Here is a 14,827-nt window from a genome sequence, read left to right as displayed (position 1 = left end):
AACTTTTTTAAAACATAAAACTGGGGAAAAGATATTTATAGGGGAAAGGCTGTAGTTAGGAAATGGCTCATTAGTCACTTTTAATCAAACTTAATATAAAACATGGACAGAAGCCTCTTTGTTTTTTTCAAATACTGACGGGAGAAGGTCAGTGGTACACGCAGAGTCATTTTAGTATTAAGAGTCTTTACCTGGCTTAGAAAATAAAGTAAAAACCTTTGAAAATTTAAAAAAAAAAAAAGCTTTTAGGGAAGATGCTGTTTCAGGCCAGAGGGTGAAGCATTTCGTATTCTTCCATACTTAATACATGTAGGGGAAACTTCTGAGGCTTAACACTAAGTGGCAATTCACTTTTGAAAGGGCTACCAAGGAGGAGAACATTTCATCAGTTTAATACCTGATTCCTAAACAATTGTGGCTGCTTCCAACACCCCAGGGCAGGGCAGTGTGGTGACTTTTGCGGGCCCTAGTCACCTTGTGCATCCCTTCCCCCATGAAAAGCAAGTAAGAAGAATTATGTTTTACATTTGTTTCAGGGTAATTACAAGCGTTAACAAGTCCAGGTTATATTTTCCATTTTTAAAAGGAATTCAAACATTTTTGTGAACACCTAGAAGCATCCTGGGCCCTAGGCACTCTGCCTAATGGATCCTCGGCCACTGGCTAAGAGCACACTGACAGGCCAAGCAAGAATCGCTTATCTTCATTAAACAGACTATGGCGTACAGAGGGAAGAATGCCTCTACCCCACATTATCACTGGTGCAGGTAAGAACTTTAAAAAAAATTTTTTTTCAACTTTTTAATTTATTTTTGGGACAGAGAGAGACAGAGCATGAACGGGGGAGGGGCAGAGAGAGAGGGAGACACAGAATCGGAAACAGGCTCCAGGCTCCGAGCCATCAGCCCAGAGCCTGACGCGGGGCTCGAACTCACGGACCGGACCGCGAGATCGTGACCTGGCTGAAGTCAGACGCTTAAGCGACTGCACCACCCAGGCGCCCCAAGAACTTTTTAAAGTATGTTGCTTTCACCACCTAAGTTCCAGTTGTTTGTTGTTAGGATGGAATGACTGACTTATATATATTCCTTAGTAGCTCAAATTGTGGCTACAGTAAGTTTTGAAATCGTTATGTATTACTTTTACTTGGCTAGTAACAAAGGACGATTAGGATGTTTTTTCAAATTTTCCTCAATCTACCTAATATCTATAGTGTTTCAGAGAACATAGATATGGGTCATTATACTTAAGTGACTAGGTTTTTGTTTTTTGTTTTTTGTTTTTAATTGGAGGCTAATGGGGTCACCTGGTGGCTCAGTTGGTTAAGCAACAGACTCTCGATTTCAGCTCAGGTCAAGACTCACAGGTTGTGAGTTTGAGTCCTGTATTGGGCTCTGTGCTGACAGCGCAGAGCCTGCTTAGTATTCTGTCTTTCCCTCTCTCTTTCTGTCTTTCCCCTGCTCATGCTTGCACAGCACACCCTCTCTCTCAAAATAAATAAATAAACTTAAAAAAATTAAAAACATAGAATATGATGATGCAAATGAGAATGTCACTGAGCACTGAAATTCACTGACCTGGACAGGTGAGCAGATTCACTGGTTATATAATGTATCATTTAAAGAAATTAAAATGAACAGTATTGATGTTTTCCTTTGTAGTCAGCAGTGATGAATGTCTTAAAAATGATATTGTACTTGCTTTCCAAAGACCAACAAAGAACTATACATAAAGACAGGATTTGAAGAGCCAGAAATTCTACTAGATCTGTTTGACTAATATCATCAGAGCGATCAGAATAAAAATGAAGTTACAGCATGTAAAGGAAGTAGGTTTTAAGGAATTGGGAAAGCATGAATTAAAAGGAAGAATCATGAAATAAATAGAACCAAAACATATAGTCTGGTCAGCTACTAATTTAGTGTGGCTTTAAGGATGTACAAAATTCTTGATAAAATGGCTGCATTAGAAGGAAGTGGGATTAGTTCCCCCAGGCTCCTCCACCTCCCCTGTGATTATATAAGGAAATATGGTAAACCAGACTATAATGGAGGAGGGGGGTGGGGGGAAGGCGTGGACTGGAATCACAGAGCTGCTTTCAAAGCCCACACTTACCTTGTCTGGCCTCAAGCAACGAATGATAAGCATCCTTTGAAACTCATTTGCTTTATCTTCCCAATTTTCAGGAAAAACCTCATGATGTGGTTCCTAAAATTACAGTAGATAGAATTCAATTCTATTTTGGAGATTATTTCCCAAGAGAACAGTATTTTGATGCATAAGCTGATTTTTAGAGAAACCATGTAATGACTAAATGAAATCAAGAATACTAATGTAAATTTTATCAGGCGGGGGCAAAGTTATGAAATAAGGAATGAAATGAAAATTTAAAACACCACAAAGGAATCAAAACTAGGGCATGAATTGAGCAGGTTAATGTCAATATGAATACAAATCATTAGACAAAATGAATCTCCTTATTAAAAATGTACATATGGAGTGCTCCCATTATTTCTCGAAAGGCATTTAAAAATCTACCCACTACTGTCACCATCTATTTATGAAAAGAAATATATATTATAAAAGAAGAAAATTTATTATTATAAATTTATTATATTTCCTGTTTTGAACAAAGTTTTGGTATCTTCTTTATAAAGGTATATTTGAAAATGTATGTAGTAAAAAAAAAAAAAAAAAAAAGAAAATGTATATATTTAAAAAAAGCCAAAACAGAGAGAGCTATTAAAAATATGTAAGAGAGGTATTAAGAACCCAAGAGGGGTAAATTTCAAAAAAAGAAAAAAAAGGAGACATTTGGAATCTTAAAACCTCAGGGAAGGCTATGTAGTATCTCAGATTAGAAATCTCCATGCTTCAGCATAGTCAGTAAAATCTCTATTTCAAATTAGAATGAAGTACTCACAAAAACCTATTTGTGTCTAGGAAATATATTAAAACTAATTTTTAAATGTTTACTTATTTTTGAGAGAGAGACAGAGACAGAGTATGAGCAGGGAAGGGGCAGAGAGAAAGAGAGACACAGCATCTGAGGCAGGCTCCAGGCTCTGAGCTGTCAGCACAGAGTCTGATGCAGGGCTCGAACTCACAGACTGTGAAATCATGACCTGAGCCGAAGTCGGAAGCTTAACCCGACTGTGTCACCCAGGCGCCCCTCAAGGAAATATGTTTTTATTACTAACAGGGAGAGATCCAACAGCGATCCAGTCCAAATGTTTGAATTTATGTGTAAATACAATCTCACTGTCATGTCTGCTACAAGAAGTAGGTAAATATTCTCCATATATCTGGGTCTTTGTTTCCTCTTCCCGTCTTCCCTAAGGAGAGCTCTTTCTTGCATAATTAAATCCAAGAAAGCAGAATGTGGAGAGAAGAAATAAAGGAGTGGGAAAAAAAATAACTACAAATTGGCAAAATATTAGCCCTTATCCTAAAAAAAAAAAAAAAAAAAAAAAGTGAGGAAAGGCAACAATTTCTATGTATTCTAGAAGGAAATTGTTTTACACTTTGTTCTGACTATAATAGTCTCCAATTAGTGAGATAGGGCCCCATGAAAAATTGCTTGAGAACTATTAGCTTTTCCCTCTGAAAGAGGGGGGAGGTGGAAATTTTCTTTTGTCCATGGTTCTTCTAAGTAGACTAAAAACTAAATTTACATGAAACAGATTAACAGGAGAAAAAAATCTAGCGTTTGATTACATGTACACAGAGGGTCCAATAATGAAAATGAGACCCAAAGAAATGATCAAGGCAGGTAGTTTTTATACTTTTTAGACAAAGAGACCATAAATCTGTGAGGAATTGACAGATCAAAGACAATTTAACTTTGGGAGTTTCAGCCAGTAAGGAATACTAAATAGAATTTGGGGTGGGGCAGTAAATGAGTAGAAAGTAACAAGGGTGTTGATACAGCCTTCTGTGCTCCAAATTTCTTATCTCTGGTGATAAGGATATCTCTTTTACGTCCTGGTACAGGAAGTAAAATCTTTTGTAAAATCTTTAACTCACCTGCTATTATGATTACAAAATCTAAATTGTTAATAAGTAAAAATTTGGCATGGAAATTCAAACAGAATATTTTAAGGACCATGCATTTCTACACATTTCAAGGATTTGAATAGAAGTTCAAAACAAAACCATCAATTTAGAAGGTGCCAATGAGGGGCACCTGGGTGGCTCAGTTGGTTGAGTGGCTGACTTCGGCTCAGGTCATGATCTCACGGTCCGTGAGTTCGAGCCCTGCGTCGGGCTCTGTGCTGACAGCTCAGAGCCTGGAGCCTGTTTCGGATTCTGTGTCTCCCTCTCTCTGACCCTCCCCCATTCATGCTCTGTCTCTCCCTGTCTCAAAATAAATTAAAAAACGTTAAAAAATTAAAAAAAAAAATAGAAGTGCCGATGATATAAATCGAAACCCTGATTTCAATGTCTGACCAGTTGTTTAAAGTTTACCTAAATCTTGTTTTTTATTCAAAATAAAAAAGAAATTTAGCATTATTTTCTCCATTTAAAAACTTTGGAAAAAGCAAAAGTGTTAAGAACATACCAAACTATCATACACTTTTTTCCATCCATCCTTTAAGTGCATAAACTCCCTACGAATGGTTTTGAAGGAAGGTAAATCATCTAGTCGACATATTTCATCCCAGGATTTTTGTGGGAGCCAGGTACAAGGGTTGGTATGAGGATTATCCAATCCAATCCCACCAGTTAGCAGAAATCTCCACTCGGCTTTATTAACCTTCGGAAAACAAAGTAGCATGAAGAATCAGAAATGAATTCATCATGTGTACATAGTAAATTTAAACCATTGAAAAAGAACTGGCTATTGATTTTCAAGTTTCAAGTATTGTCCTTATGAAATTCTATAGCTAGTGGTATAGCAGTTCAGTATTTATTCATAAGAAAACATTTATCCATTATAACCGGTTTTGAAAATCGTTCCATTCTAGATAACCACTTTTTGATAATTTTCCTCCAGAATTACTTAAACTTAAAAATTTACTAAATTTACTAAATTTACTCCAGAATTTACTAAACTTAAAAATTCTATCTGAATAAATGTTTTCCAAAATGACTGCTTGGCGTCTTACTGGCTCTAAAAATTGTGGGAAGACAGAGGGGAGGAGCTGGGGGAATCAGCAAAATGAAGGCAAGTGGGAGAGATAGGTTTCCAGATAGGGAGTAAAGAAATAACAGGAATCAAAGGTACAGCGTAGGGAATATCGTCAGTGGTGTTGCAGCAGTGGTCGACGGTAGTTACACTTGCGGTACAGAGTTGATGAGTTACTATGTCGTGCACCTGAAACCCATGCAACATTGGTGCGAACTATACTCAAAAGATAAACAAAAATAAAAATAGATAAAATAAAAACGGGGGGAAGACAGAAAGCCATCAATCTACCATATCTTCAATTATTTTCCATAAAAAGGAAATGAGGTACTGTTATGAAACTTTTGCAAGAAATGCAAGAAAAATGCCTTTACTCCTTCAGAATTCAGCCAATGTATCACCAGACAAAAATCAATAAATCTTTAGCACCTAAGTGAATAAAAGAGTGCATTTATACGATACTCTCTTTCATTCTTAAGGTGCGTCTTTTATTTTAAATGAATAGATTTGAAACATAGTAAAAATTTATGAAAGGTATTATTAAGTTCCAATGGTTAGATTGGACTAACTTGCACAAGTTCTTAAAAACATTACCATATACTCTATATGATTACTTGATGTAAATATATCGACATATTTAGTAAATATATATACATACTTACATAAGATTCTAATAGAAACTATTTTATTTAAACTAAAACACACAGAGATTTAAGGAATAACTACATAATGGACTCTGCTTTATTTATTTTGCCCCCTGTGTGAAGTTCAGTCTAGTTGTGATCTCTTGCCTTAACTGCAATAATTGTTTAATCGTTTACAACCATCTTGTGAATACACACACATACTCCCATACAAATTAGTAAATTAATGAATCAATGTTAATGTTTTTCCTACAAATTATAACAGTACTGACCGCACGTTCATGTAGCAGCAGATTCATAGTTAGACAAAAGGAAAAGAGTAGTTTATCCTTTTCAAAGAGTGATCGGCAGACATTAACATACAGGGAGTAAGTAAAGTGATCCTTGAGAATTTGAAGCCTACAGGTCAACAGAAAGAGAAGTGAATAAATAAAAAATGCATTATACTTTAAAGAAAATGCTCTTAAGGAAACCTATTATAAACCATTTAGATGTATATTCTTCTAATCAGCTTTCTGGTCAATTACCCCCAAAACAATCAAGGATTGTCATTAACTGGGTGCACCAATTTGAGAGCTACACAATGTAGAAACACTTCAGTAGAATTGCATTTTACTGTTGACTGATTTTTTAAAAAACACTTAATCTTTCTTTCAGAAAAGAGTCAATGCATGGTACATTAATCTGTTGCGTTTAAAGATTTGTGGATGATTTTTAACTATAAAGCATTTCTTAGGGTAAAATTTGATTTTCTTATTCCATAAATGCTTCCAAATGTTGTATGTTTTATATTAAATTAACAGATTAAAATTCATAGCTCCTTTATTAAATTAACATTTAGTACTGTGCTACTCTGCTCATAAGTCCATAAAAGCTAGAGAAATCACAAAACTTGATAAATTACATTTTTTTAAAGTTTATTTGTTTTGAGAGTGCATGTGCGCATGCGTGGGGCAGGGGCAGAGAGAGAGAGAGAGAGAGAGAGAGAGAGAGAGAGGGAGAGAGGGAGAATCCGAAGCAGGCTCCATACTCAGCACAGCGCCTGATGCAGGGCCTGATCTCAGGACCCCGAAATCATGACCTGAGCCAATATCAAGAGTCAGATGCCTAAACAACTGAGCCACCCAGGCACCCCAAGTACATTTTTATTTACTACATAGACAGAACATGAAAATATGAATAATCGCAATATTTGCAACTAACAACTTTATAGTAAGTGCTAACATGTGTGATCTGTATCCATAGCATGTACATAACACTTTAAACATTTTCATGTAATTATCTCATAAGGAAAATAAACCATCATTGAAACAAAAATTTCACAAATGTTTTATTATATTAGTTATAATAGTTATAATAGAAATAAAACAGTTGGCTGAAACCTTTGTGGAGAGCTAATGATTGGCAAGGGCTGAAACTGAGCAGACCAATTTACCTGAAGGAAAAATTAGCAGAGTTTGATTTTGATGAATAAAAATTTTATCAGTGTTTCTTAATGTGTCTAGAAACAATAATCTACCAGTACCACCATATTGTGGCTATTTTCAAACTAATATCCCAGGGTACAGATCATCACAACTCTATTTTTTTTCCTTACTGGCCTATTTCTTTAATTATTTTGTCCCCGGCCAGCATTCTCATAAAGAAAATTAAACAAATTGATGCATTTTATTTCTGGTTGAGAACTCTGAAAAGGGGCTTGATAGAGAGGGCTTTGAAACTAGTTGCTGAAATGTAGTTGAATTCTCTGAAGATTTAAAATAATAATACTACTCCTGTCCCCATTTTTATGCTAATAATGGTCTTTTCACACTTAGTATTTAATTTGTCTCATCTGTAACAGTACAATTAATACAGGGTAACTCAGACTTGGTCTTTCTAGAATAAAATAAAAATGTCTACACTTTAAGACAAATTTCTTCTTGTAGATAGGAAGATTGAAGGGAAAATTATAATGGTCACTCATATTACAAGTTCAAGGTCAGTCTCATCAATGATAAAAATGCAGATTAAAATACAATATTTTAATAATCTGTTACAGTGAAAAAGGATAAAAATGATCATTTTCAATGCTAATGCATGACACAGGGATATAAGATCATTGATGTTCCCTCAGTGGAGTTGTATATTTGAATAACTTTCCAGGAAAGGAATTTATATCAGGAGTCTGAAAGAAGTAAACACCTTCGTTCTGATTTTGGGATTCTAGCATACGGAAATAATTACCAGTGTGGACATTTATACTTATTGCAGTATTAGCTATAATTCAAAGGCTGGAGATTACTTGTGAGTCTTACATTAAGAAAATTATGGCACATTCATAAAATGGTATACTGTGCAACTATTAAAAATAGTTTCAGAAGAATATTTAATAACATGGAAAAAATGATCTTGATAAAAGTGGAAGGAAAAAACAGTGTGTGTGTGTGTGTGTGTGTGTGTGTGTGTGTCCACTTGTTTTCTCAGAGAGAGAGAGATTTCAGTTTGGTCCCTTTGACAAAGCTCTATCCTTGTTAGGTTTTTGTTTCTGTACTTACAGGTGTTTTGCAATAATTATTTATTTATTTTATTATATTAACATTTTATAAGAAACAGATGAACCAAATTATGGCTATTTCACAGTACATCTCATAGCAATCGTAACATATGTTTTTGTAATACTTAAGTAAGAATTACTACGAATAATAGCCATCAGAAGGCAAACAAAAATGGAGTGCATGTGTGGCTCAGTCAGTTAAGCGTCCAACTTCGACTCAGGTCATTTTCTTCTCACGGCTCATGGTTCGAGCCCCGCATCGGGCTCTGCGCTGACAGCTCAGAGCCTGGATCCTGCTTCCGATTCTGTGTCTCCCTCTCTTTCTGGCCCTCCCCAGCTGACACTCTGTCTCACTCTCTCTCTCTCAAAAATAAACAAATACTAAAAATAAATGTTATTTTAAAAACAGAAGGCAAACAAAAATGCGGTGCATGGGTGGCTCAGTCAGTTAAGTGTCTGACTTCAGCTCAAGTCATGATCTCATGGTTCGTAGGTTCAAGCCCTGCATCGAGTTTTGTGCTGACAGCTCAGAGCCTGGAGCCTGCTTCAGATTCTGTGTCTCCCTCGCTCTCTGCCCCTCCCCCACTTGTGGTCTCTCTCTCTCTCTCTCTCTCTCTCTCTCTCTCTCTCTCTCAAAAATAAATAAATATAAAAAAATTTTAGGGGCGCCTGGGTGGCGCAGTCGGTTAAGCGTCCGACTTCAGCCAGGTCACGATCTCGCGGTCCGTGAGTTCGAGCCCCGCGTCAGGCTCTGGGCCGATGGCTCAGAGCCTGGAGCCTGTTTCCGATTCTGTGTCTCCCTCTCTCTCTGCCCCTCCCCCGTTCATGCTCTGTCTCTCTCTGTCCCAAAAATAAATAAAAAACGTTGAAAAAAAAAATTAAAAAAAAAAAATTTTAAAAAGCAAACAAAAATGAAATGTTTTTGTTGCTGAGTAAAATAAGAGATAATTTTATTAGTTGTTACAAGTTTATAGCCTGAAGAAACCTGTCAATATTGATTTTAGCAATGGTTTTCTTGGACATGACGCTAAAAGCATAAAAAAAGCAAAAATCAACAAATGGGACTACATCAAACCAAAAAGCTTCTGCACAACAAAAGAAACTATTAACAAAATAGCACCCAGAGATAAACCCATGCTTATATGGGCAATTAATCTATGACAAAGGAGGCAAAAATATACAATGGGGGAAAAGACACTCTCTTCAACAAACGGTGCTGGGAAAACTGGACAGTTACATGCAAAAGAATAAAACTGGAGCATTTTCTGACAACATACACACAAATAAAATGGATTAAAGACCTAAATGTGAGACCTGAAACCATAAAACTTCTAGGAGAAAACAGGCAGTAATTTCTTTGACACTGGGTTTAGCAACATTTTTCTAGATAAGTTGCCTTAGGCCAGGGAAACAAAAGCAAAAATAAACTATTGAGACTACACCAAAAATAAAAAGCTTTTGCACAGTGAAGGAAACCATCAACAAAACAAAAAGTCAACCTACTGAATGGGAGAAGAGATTCACAAATGATTTATCTGGTAACGGATTAATATCCAGAATATATAAACAACTTATACAACTCAACACCAAAAAAAACCAAATAATCTGACTAAAAAATGGGCAGAGGACCTGAGTAGATATTTTCCCAAAGACATACAGATGTCAAACAGACACATGAAAAGATGCTTGATATTACTAGTCATCAAGGAGATGCAAATCAAAACCACGGTGAGGTATGACCTGACACCTGTCAGAGTCACTAGAATCAAAAAGATAAGAAAAAACCAGCATTGGTGAGGATGTGGAGAAAAAGGAACTCTAGTGCACTGTTAGAGGAAAAGTAAACTGGTGCAGCCACTGTGGAAAATAGTATGGAAGGTCCTCAAAAACTTAAAAATAAAAATACCCAGTGATTCTACTACTGGGTATTTAACCAAAGATAAAGGAAAACACTAATTTGGAAAATATATGCACACCTATGATTATTGCAGCATTATTTATAATAGCCAAGAAATGGAAGCAGCCCAAGTGTCCATCAATTGATGAACAGATAAAGAAAATGTGTGTGTTTGTGTGTGTATGTATATATGTATATATACATATGTGTATATATACATATGTGTATATATGTGTGTGTGTGTGTGTATATATATATATATATATATATACACACATATGTACACACACACACACACACACACAAACACAATGGAATATTCCTCAGTCATAGAAAAGAATGAGATCTTGCCATTTGCAACAACATGGTTGAGACTACAGGGTATTATGCTAAGTGAAATATGTCAGAGAAAGACAAATACCATATGACTTAACTCCTATGTGGAATCTAAAAAACAAAACAAATAAAGACACAAAAAGCAGAAACCGATCCATGAATACAGAGAACTTATGGTTGCCAGAGGGGAGGGGTTGGGGGAAGATGAGCAAAATGGATGAAGGGGACTGGGAGATACAGGTTTCCAGTTATTATGGAACGAATAAGTCACAGGAATAAAAGGTACAGCATCGGGAATAAGTCAATGGTATTGCAATAGTGTTGTGTGGTGACAGACGGCAGCTATGCTTGTGGTGAGTGTAGCACAACATATGGTCTTGTCTGATCACTATGTTGTACACCATACACCCGAAACTATATAACATTGTGTGTCAACTATACTTAGAGAGAGAGAGAGAGAGAAAGGGCAGTCATAGGAGAATATTTTTGCAAACCCATGTATCAAATAAAGAGTTAATACCCCAAATATACAAAGAACTAAGAATTTAATAACAAGAAAACAATCTGATCAAAAAATTGACAGAAGATCTAAATAGACATTTTTCTAAAGAGGACATTAAAATGGCCAACAGGCGCATGAACAGATGTTCAGTATCACCAATTACCAGAAAAATGCAAATCAAAACTACAGTGAGAGATCACCTCACACCGAAAAGAACGGCTATCATCGAGAAGTCAAGATATAGTAAGTGCTGGTGAGGATGTGGTGAAAAGGAGCCCTTATACAACTCACATTTGTTTTCCTTCTGGCTAATGCCAGTTTGTTAACACAGATGGTCACTTCAGTTAGCAGGTGAGTTTGGGATGTGATTTCTGCCTTTGCAACCTCTTAATGTGCATTATATTCTGGTTTAATGTTTACTGAATCATAAAAGTGTTTTCTTTCTCTACTACCTTTGTGGAGAAAAAAAACTTCTAGGTTGAGAAAAGATTTTGTTTTGATACTTCTACAATACACTAGCACACTGGGACACCACGTAACAATCAGAGTGAATAAACCACTGCACTGTACAAAACAATGTGGATTTCACAAATGCAATTCTGAGTGTAAGATGCCAGAAACACAGGAGCACGTGCTGTGTGATTCCATTCACGTGATGTTCTCAAACAGACAAAACTGATCTACGGTGCTGGAAGTCGGGACAATCTTTACCTTGGTGGAAGGGGATTGGTCAGTCACTAAAAGGGACACAAAATGGGGTTTCTGGGTTGTCGATAATGTTCTGGGTCTTGGTCTGGGTGCTAATTACACAGGTGTGCTCAATAATAAACGCTCACTGAGTAAATACTTCTGATTTCTGCATGTCTCTGTGTGTATACTATAATTTCAATAAAAGTTTTCAAATACAGGGGCGCCTGGGTGGCTCAGTCGGTTGAGCATCCGACTCCGGCTCAGGTCACCATCTCACGGTTCGTGAGTTCAAGCCCCGCGTCAGGCTCTGTGCTGACAGGTCGGGGCCTGGAGCCTGCTTCTGATTCTGTTTCTCCCTCCCCTCAGCTCCTCCCCTGTTCATACTCTGTCTCTCTCTCAAAATAAATAAAGATTAAAAAAATTTTTTTTTTTAAGTTTTCAAATGTGGTTTTCTCCTTTACTCTTTGGTTGGCTCCAGAATTACACTTTCAGGATCACTGGAGTCATGAATATGACATTCATTGTATTTAAATTAAAGAATTTTAATGAAAAAAGACATATTTTGTTTTCTAGATTCTACCCAAGTCTCGTATCTGGCTAAAAGAATTTTATTTTCTCTAAATCATAAGGGACTATATCACAGTTATGAAGAAGCCCGTCATATCTGTGGATGAGTTCTAATTTGATGTAACAAGAGATAATAAAGCAACTAGTAAGTATTTGTGAAGCAAAAAATTGTTCTAATTTTTAAATCTTATACACAAAACATGTCTTTAAGAGACAAGAAATGTTCTTGTCTTTAAGAGACAGAGCAAAGAAATGTTCTTCTCTAGACTCCAGCAAATACCTTAATTTAAAACTAGTTAAGATGATGACATTTTGGTGGCTATTGTTGTAAGCAAGGTAGATAAATGAACTGCAGTGAAAGGCAAAACATCATTTATTGTTGTGGCTCCATGTGATTAGCACTGTGCTAAGTTCTGGGAATATTAAGAAACCTTTGCTTTGGGGAACTCAGAATCTAGTGTGAAAAGCAGACCTGCCTGTTCAATTAACTAACAGAATGCAAATAGCTGGGAACTTTTCTAAGGAAGATCGCTTATAATTTTGTTTCCTATGCTTCAGTAATCCTTGCTACCCTTAAAAATTCCAGGTACTGGAAGACATAGAGAAATAAACTAAACTTTTCAAAGATCGTAACATAAAAACATACTTTAAACCCCACCACCATGCAATTCTTCCTGAAGATACTCACTCGCTCCTCACTCTCATGGGGAGACAGCTGAAAAATCGCTAAACCATGTGTCAGTCTTACACCTTTACTGACCTCATATTCAAGCTTGTAAAATAATGATACAAGAAATTGTTCAGTCTGAGAATATTCAACATTTAGTGGAGTTCTATCATGATAAATGACGGGAATTCGATTCGATTTTCAGGATGTTAGCATTTTGAATTTCTAAAAAACAATTCTTCGCTGCCAAGTGGTTAAGTATTAAATTGGGTTTCCTTTGTGGTATGAACAGTCAAGAAACTGAAGTATGTAGCTTCGTATTGATCAAAAAAGTTAGTTTAATGTCAAAGTAAAATTTGTCTCACTGATAATTAATAAAATGACATTTTATTCTCTCATGCTTTTACTGTAAGGTCTTAATTCCGCTACTGATTACAGTAGCCAACAATAAAAAACTATTTTTTATCAATAAGAATAACACAAATAATCACAACAGAATATTTTTTTACAACCCTGTTACTGGACAAACTGTAAATCTGTGTATATCAAAATGTAAATTTAAAACTTTTGGAACACTAGCTTACAGAGGGTAAGAGTCCTGTCTTTCAGGGGTATTAACTCTTCTTTCCCTATCTCCCATCACAAATACATTTTGCACATGATACACAGAGATAAATGTTTCCTCTTTTTATGATTACATTGTAATCCTATCTCCCTGTAAATGATTTCCTGGCAGACTGAATTTGGTCACATCTGTTCCTTTTCTAACCCTCAAATTTATTTCTAGTACAATAATTAATTAAGTTTGCTTTAGCCATAACTGTTTGCTTTAGCCATAATGCTCACACCATTCTGTAACAACAATGAAAGGCATCGATTACTATTTAATGTTCATGCACTGGTTAGTATTAGTATTAGTGTTAATTAGTATTTCTTTCACATACCTTTTTACTAAAACATCTGATTTCTCTGAATTTTCGATAGACAGGATGTAAAGGTTAATGAACCAGGTCAGTGAGTATTGGTACATGGGCTCGATGTTAGCTAGATCAGCGATAGAGAAGAACAGGATGGTGGAATGGACGGCAATAGGCCGATAGCCCATGCGGGTGGCATCAATCTTTTTCTCCGTCTCTTCGGCTACTTCCTGCTTTTGAGAAATCTCATTAGCCAAAGCCTTGGAGGAAGATAATATCTTAATAGCAGTTTCATCTTCTAATATATTGCCTTCTGAAGATGAAAGAACTTCTAAAATCTTGTCTTCTATTTCTTTTAACTGCCTGGAATAAAACACAATTTTCTCAGAAGAAAAAGAAGTCATTTAAAATCCCTTCATGCACACCTTCTTGTATAAGAAACAAAGGGCTCGGAACCTAAAGAAATGCATCACTTTGTGACAAATACCCGTGACGGTGCTATTGTATAATTAATTTTTTATCTCACAAAATGTCAAAAAGTCAGGTTCTGCTCCACTTCTCTTTCCAACGACCATTTGCATGGGAACTAGAGAGAGAGGTGTAAACCAGTCTGCTCTGCCATCAAGTACCTCAGCCCTGAGTGCACAGAAAGTATCACTCCATTTAGTTTTTGAAGAGTTTCATGACTTCTAGAGCTTTGCCCTTTGTGTCTACGATAGAGATATTACAAGCAGAAAGTGGGATGCAACGTATTCTTTCAGACCGTGCCCTGATGAAAAGAGATAATGTCAGCTACACAACGAATATTACAACTTTTGCCATGAGTTGTGGCAGCCTTCCGGTTCTTCCAGTGCCCTAGAACTTGTACGGAAGATTATACTCTCACGCAATTTTCCAGATTCACATAGAGGGCTTCTAATGCTTTAGAGTTTCCTCTTCAATC

At 36.2% G+C, this 14,827-nt stretch overlaps 1 protein-coding gene across 3 annotated transcripts in view; it reads right to left on the bottom strand.

Annotated features, from left to right (window-relative positions):
• DNAH7 (dynein axonemal heavy chain 7) overlaps positions 1-14,827 on the bottom strand; it is a 265,127-nt gene that overhangs the window by 52,464 nt on the left and 197,836 nt on the right. For all 3 annotated transcript variants that reach the window (XM_058710674.1, XM_058710688.1, XM_058710679.1), the window contains 4 exons: positions 13,912-14,247; positions 6,045-6,171; positions 4,562-4,756; positions 2,116-2,208 (listed from right to left, as the gene is read on the bottom strand). In XM_058710674.1, coding sequence (XP_058566657.1) covers positions 2,116-2,208; positions 4,562-4,756; positions 6,045-6,171; positions 13,912-14,247 — 751 coding nt within the window. The remainder of the gene's footprint in view (positions 1-2,115; positions 2,209-4,561; positions 4,757-6,044; positions 6,172-13,911; positions 14,248-14,827) is intronic.

Source organism: Neofelis nebulosa, chromosome 2 (assembly GCF_028018385.1).
Source record: "Neofelis nebulosa isolate mNeoNeb1 chromosome 2, mNeoNeb1.pri, whole genome shotgun sequence".
Classification (NCBI taxonomy): Eukaryota; Metazoa; Chordata; class Mammalia; order Carnivora; family Felidae; genus Neofelis; species Neofelis nebulosa.
Note: the sequence above shows the minus strand (reverse complement) of the source record. Positions and strands in the feature narration are given on the sequence as shown.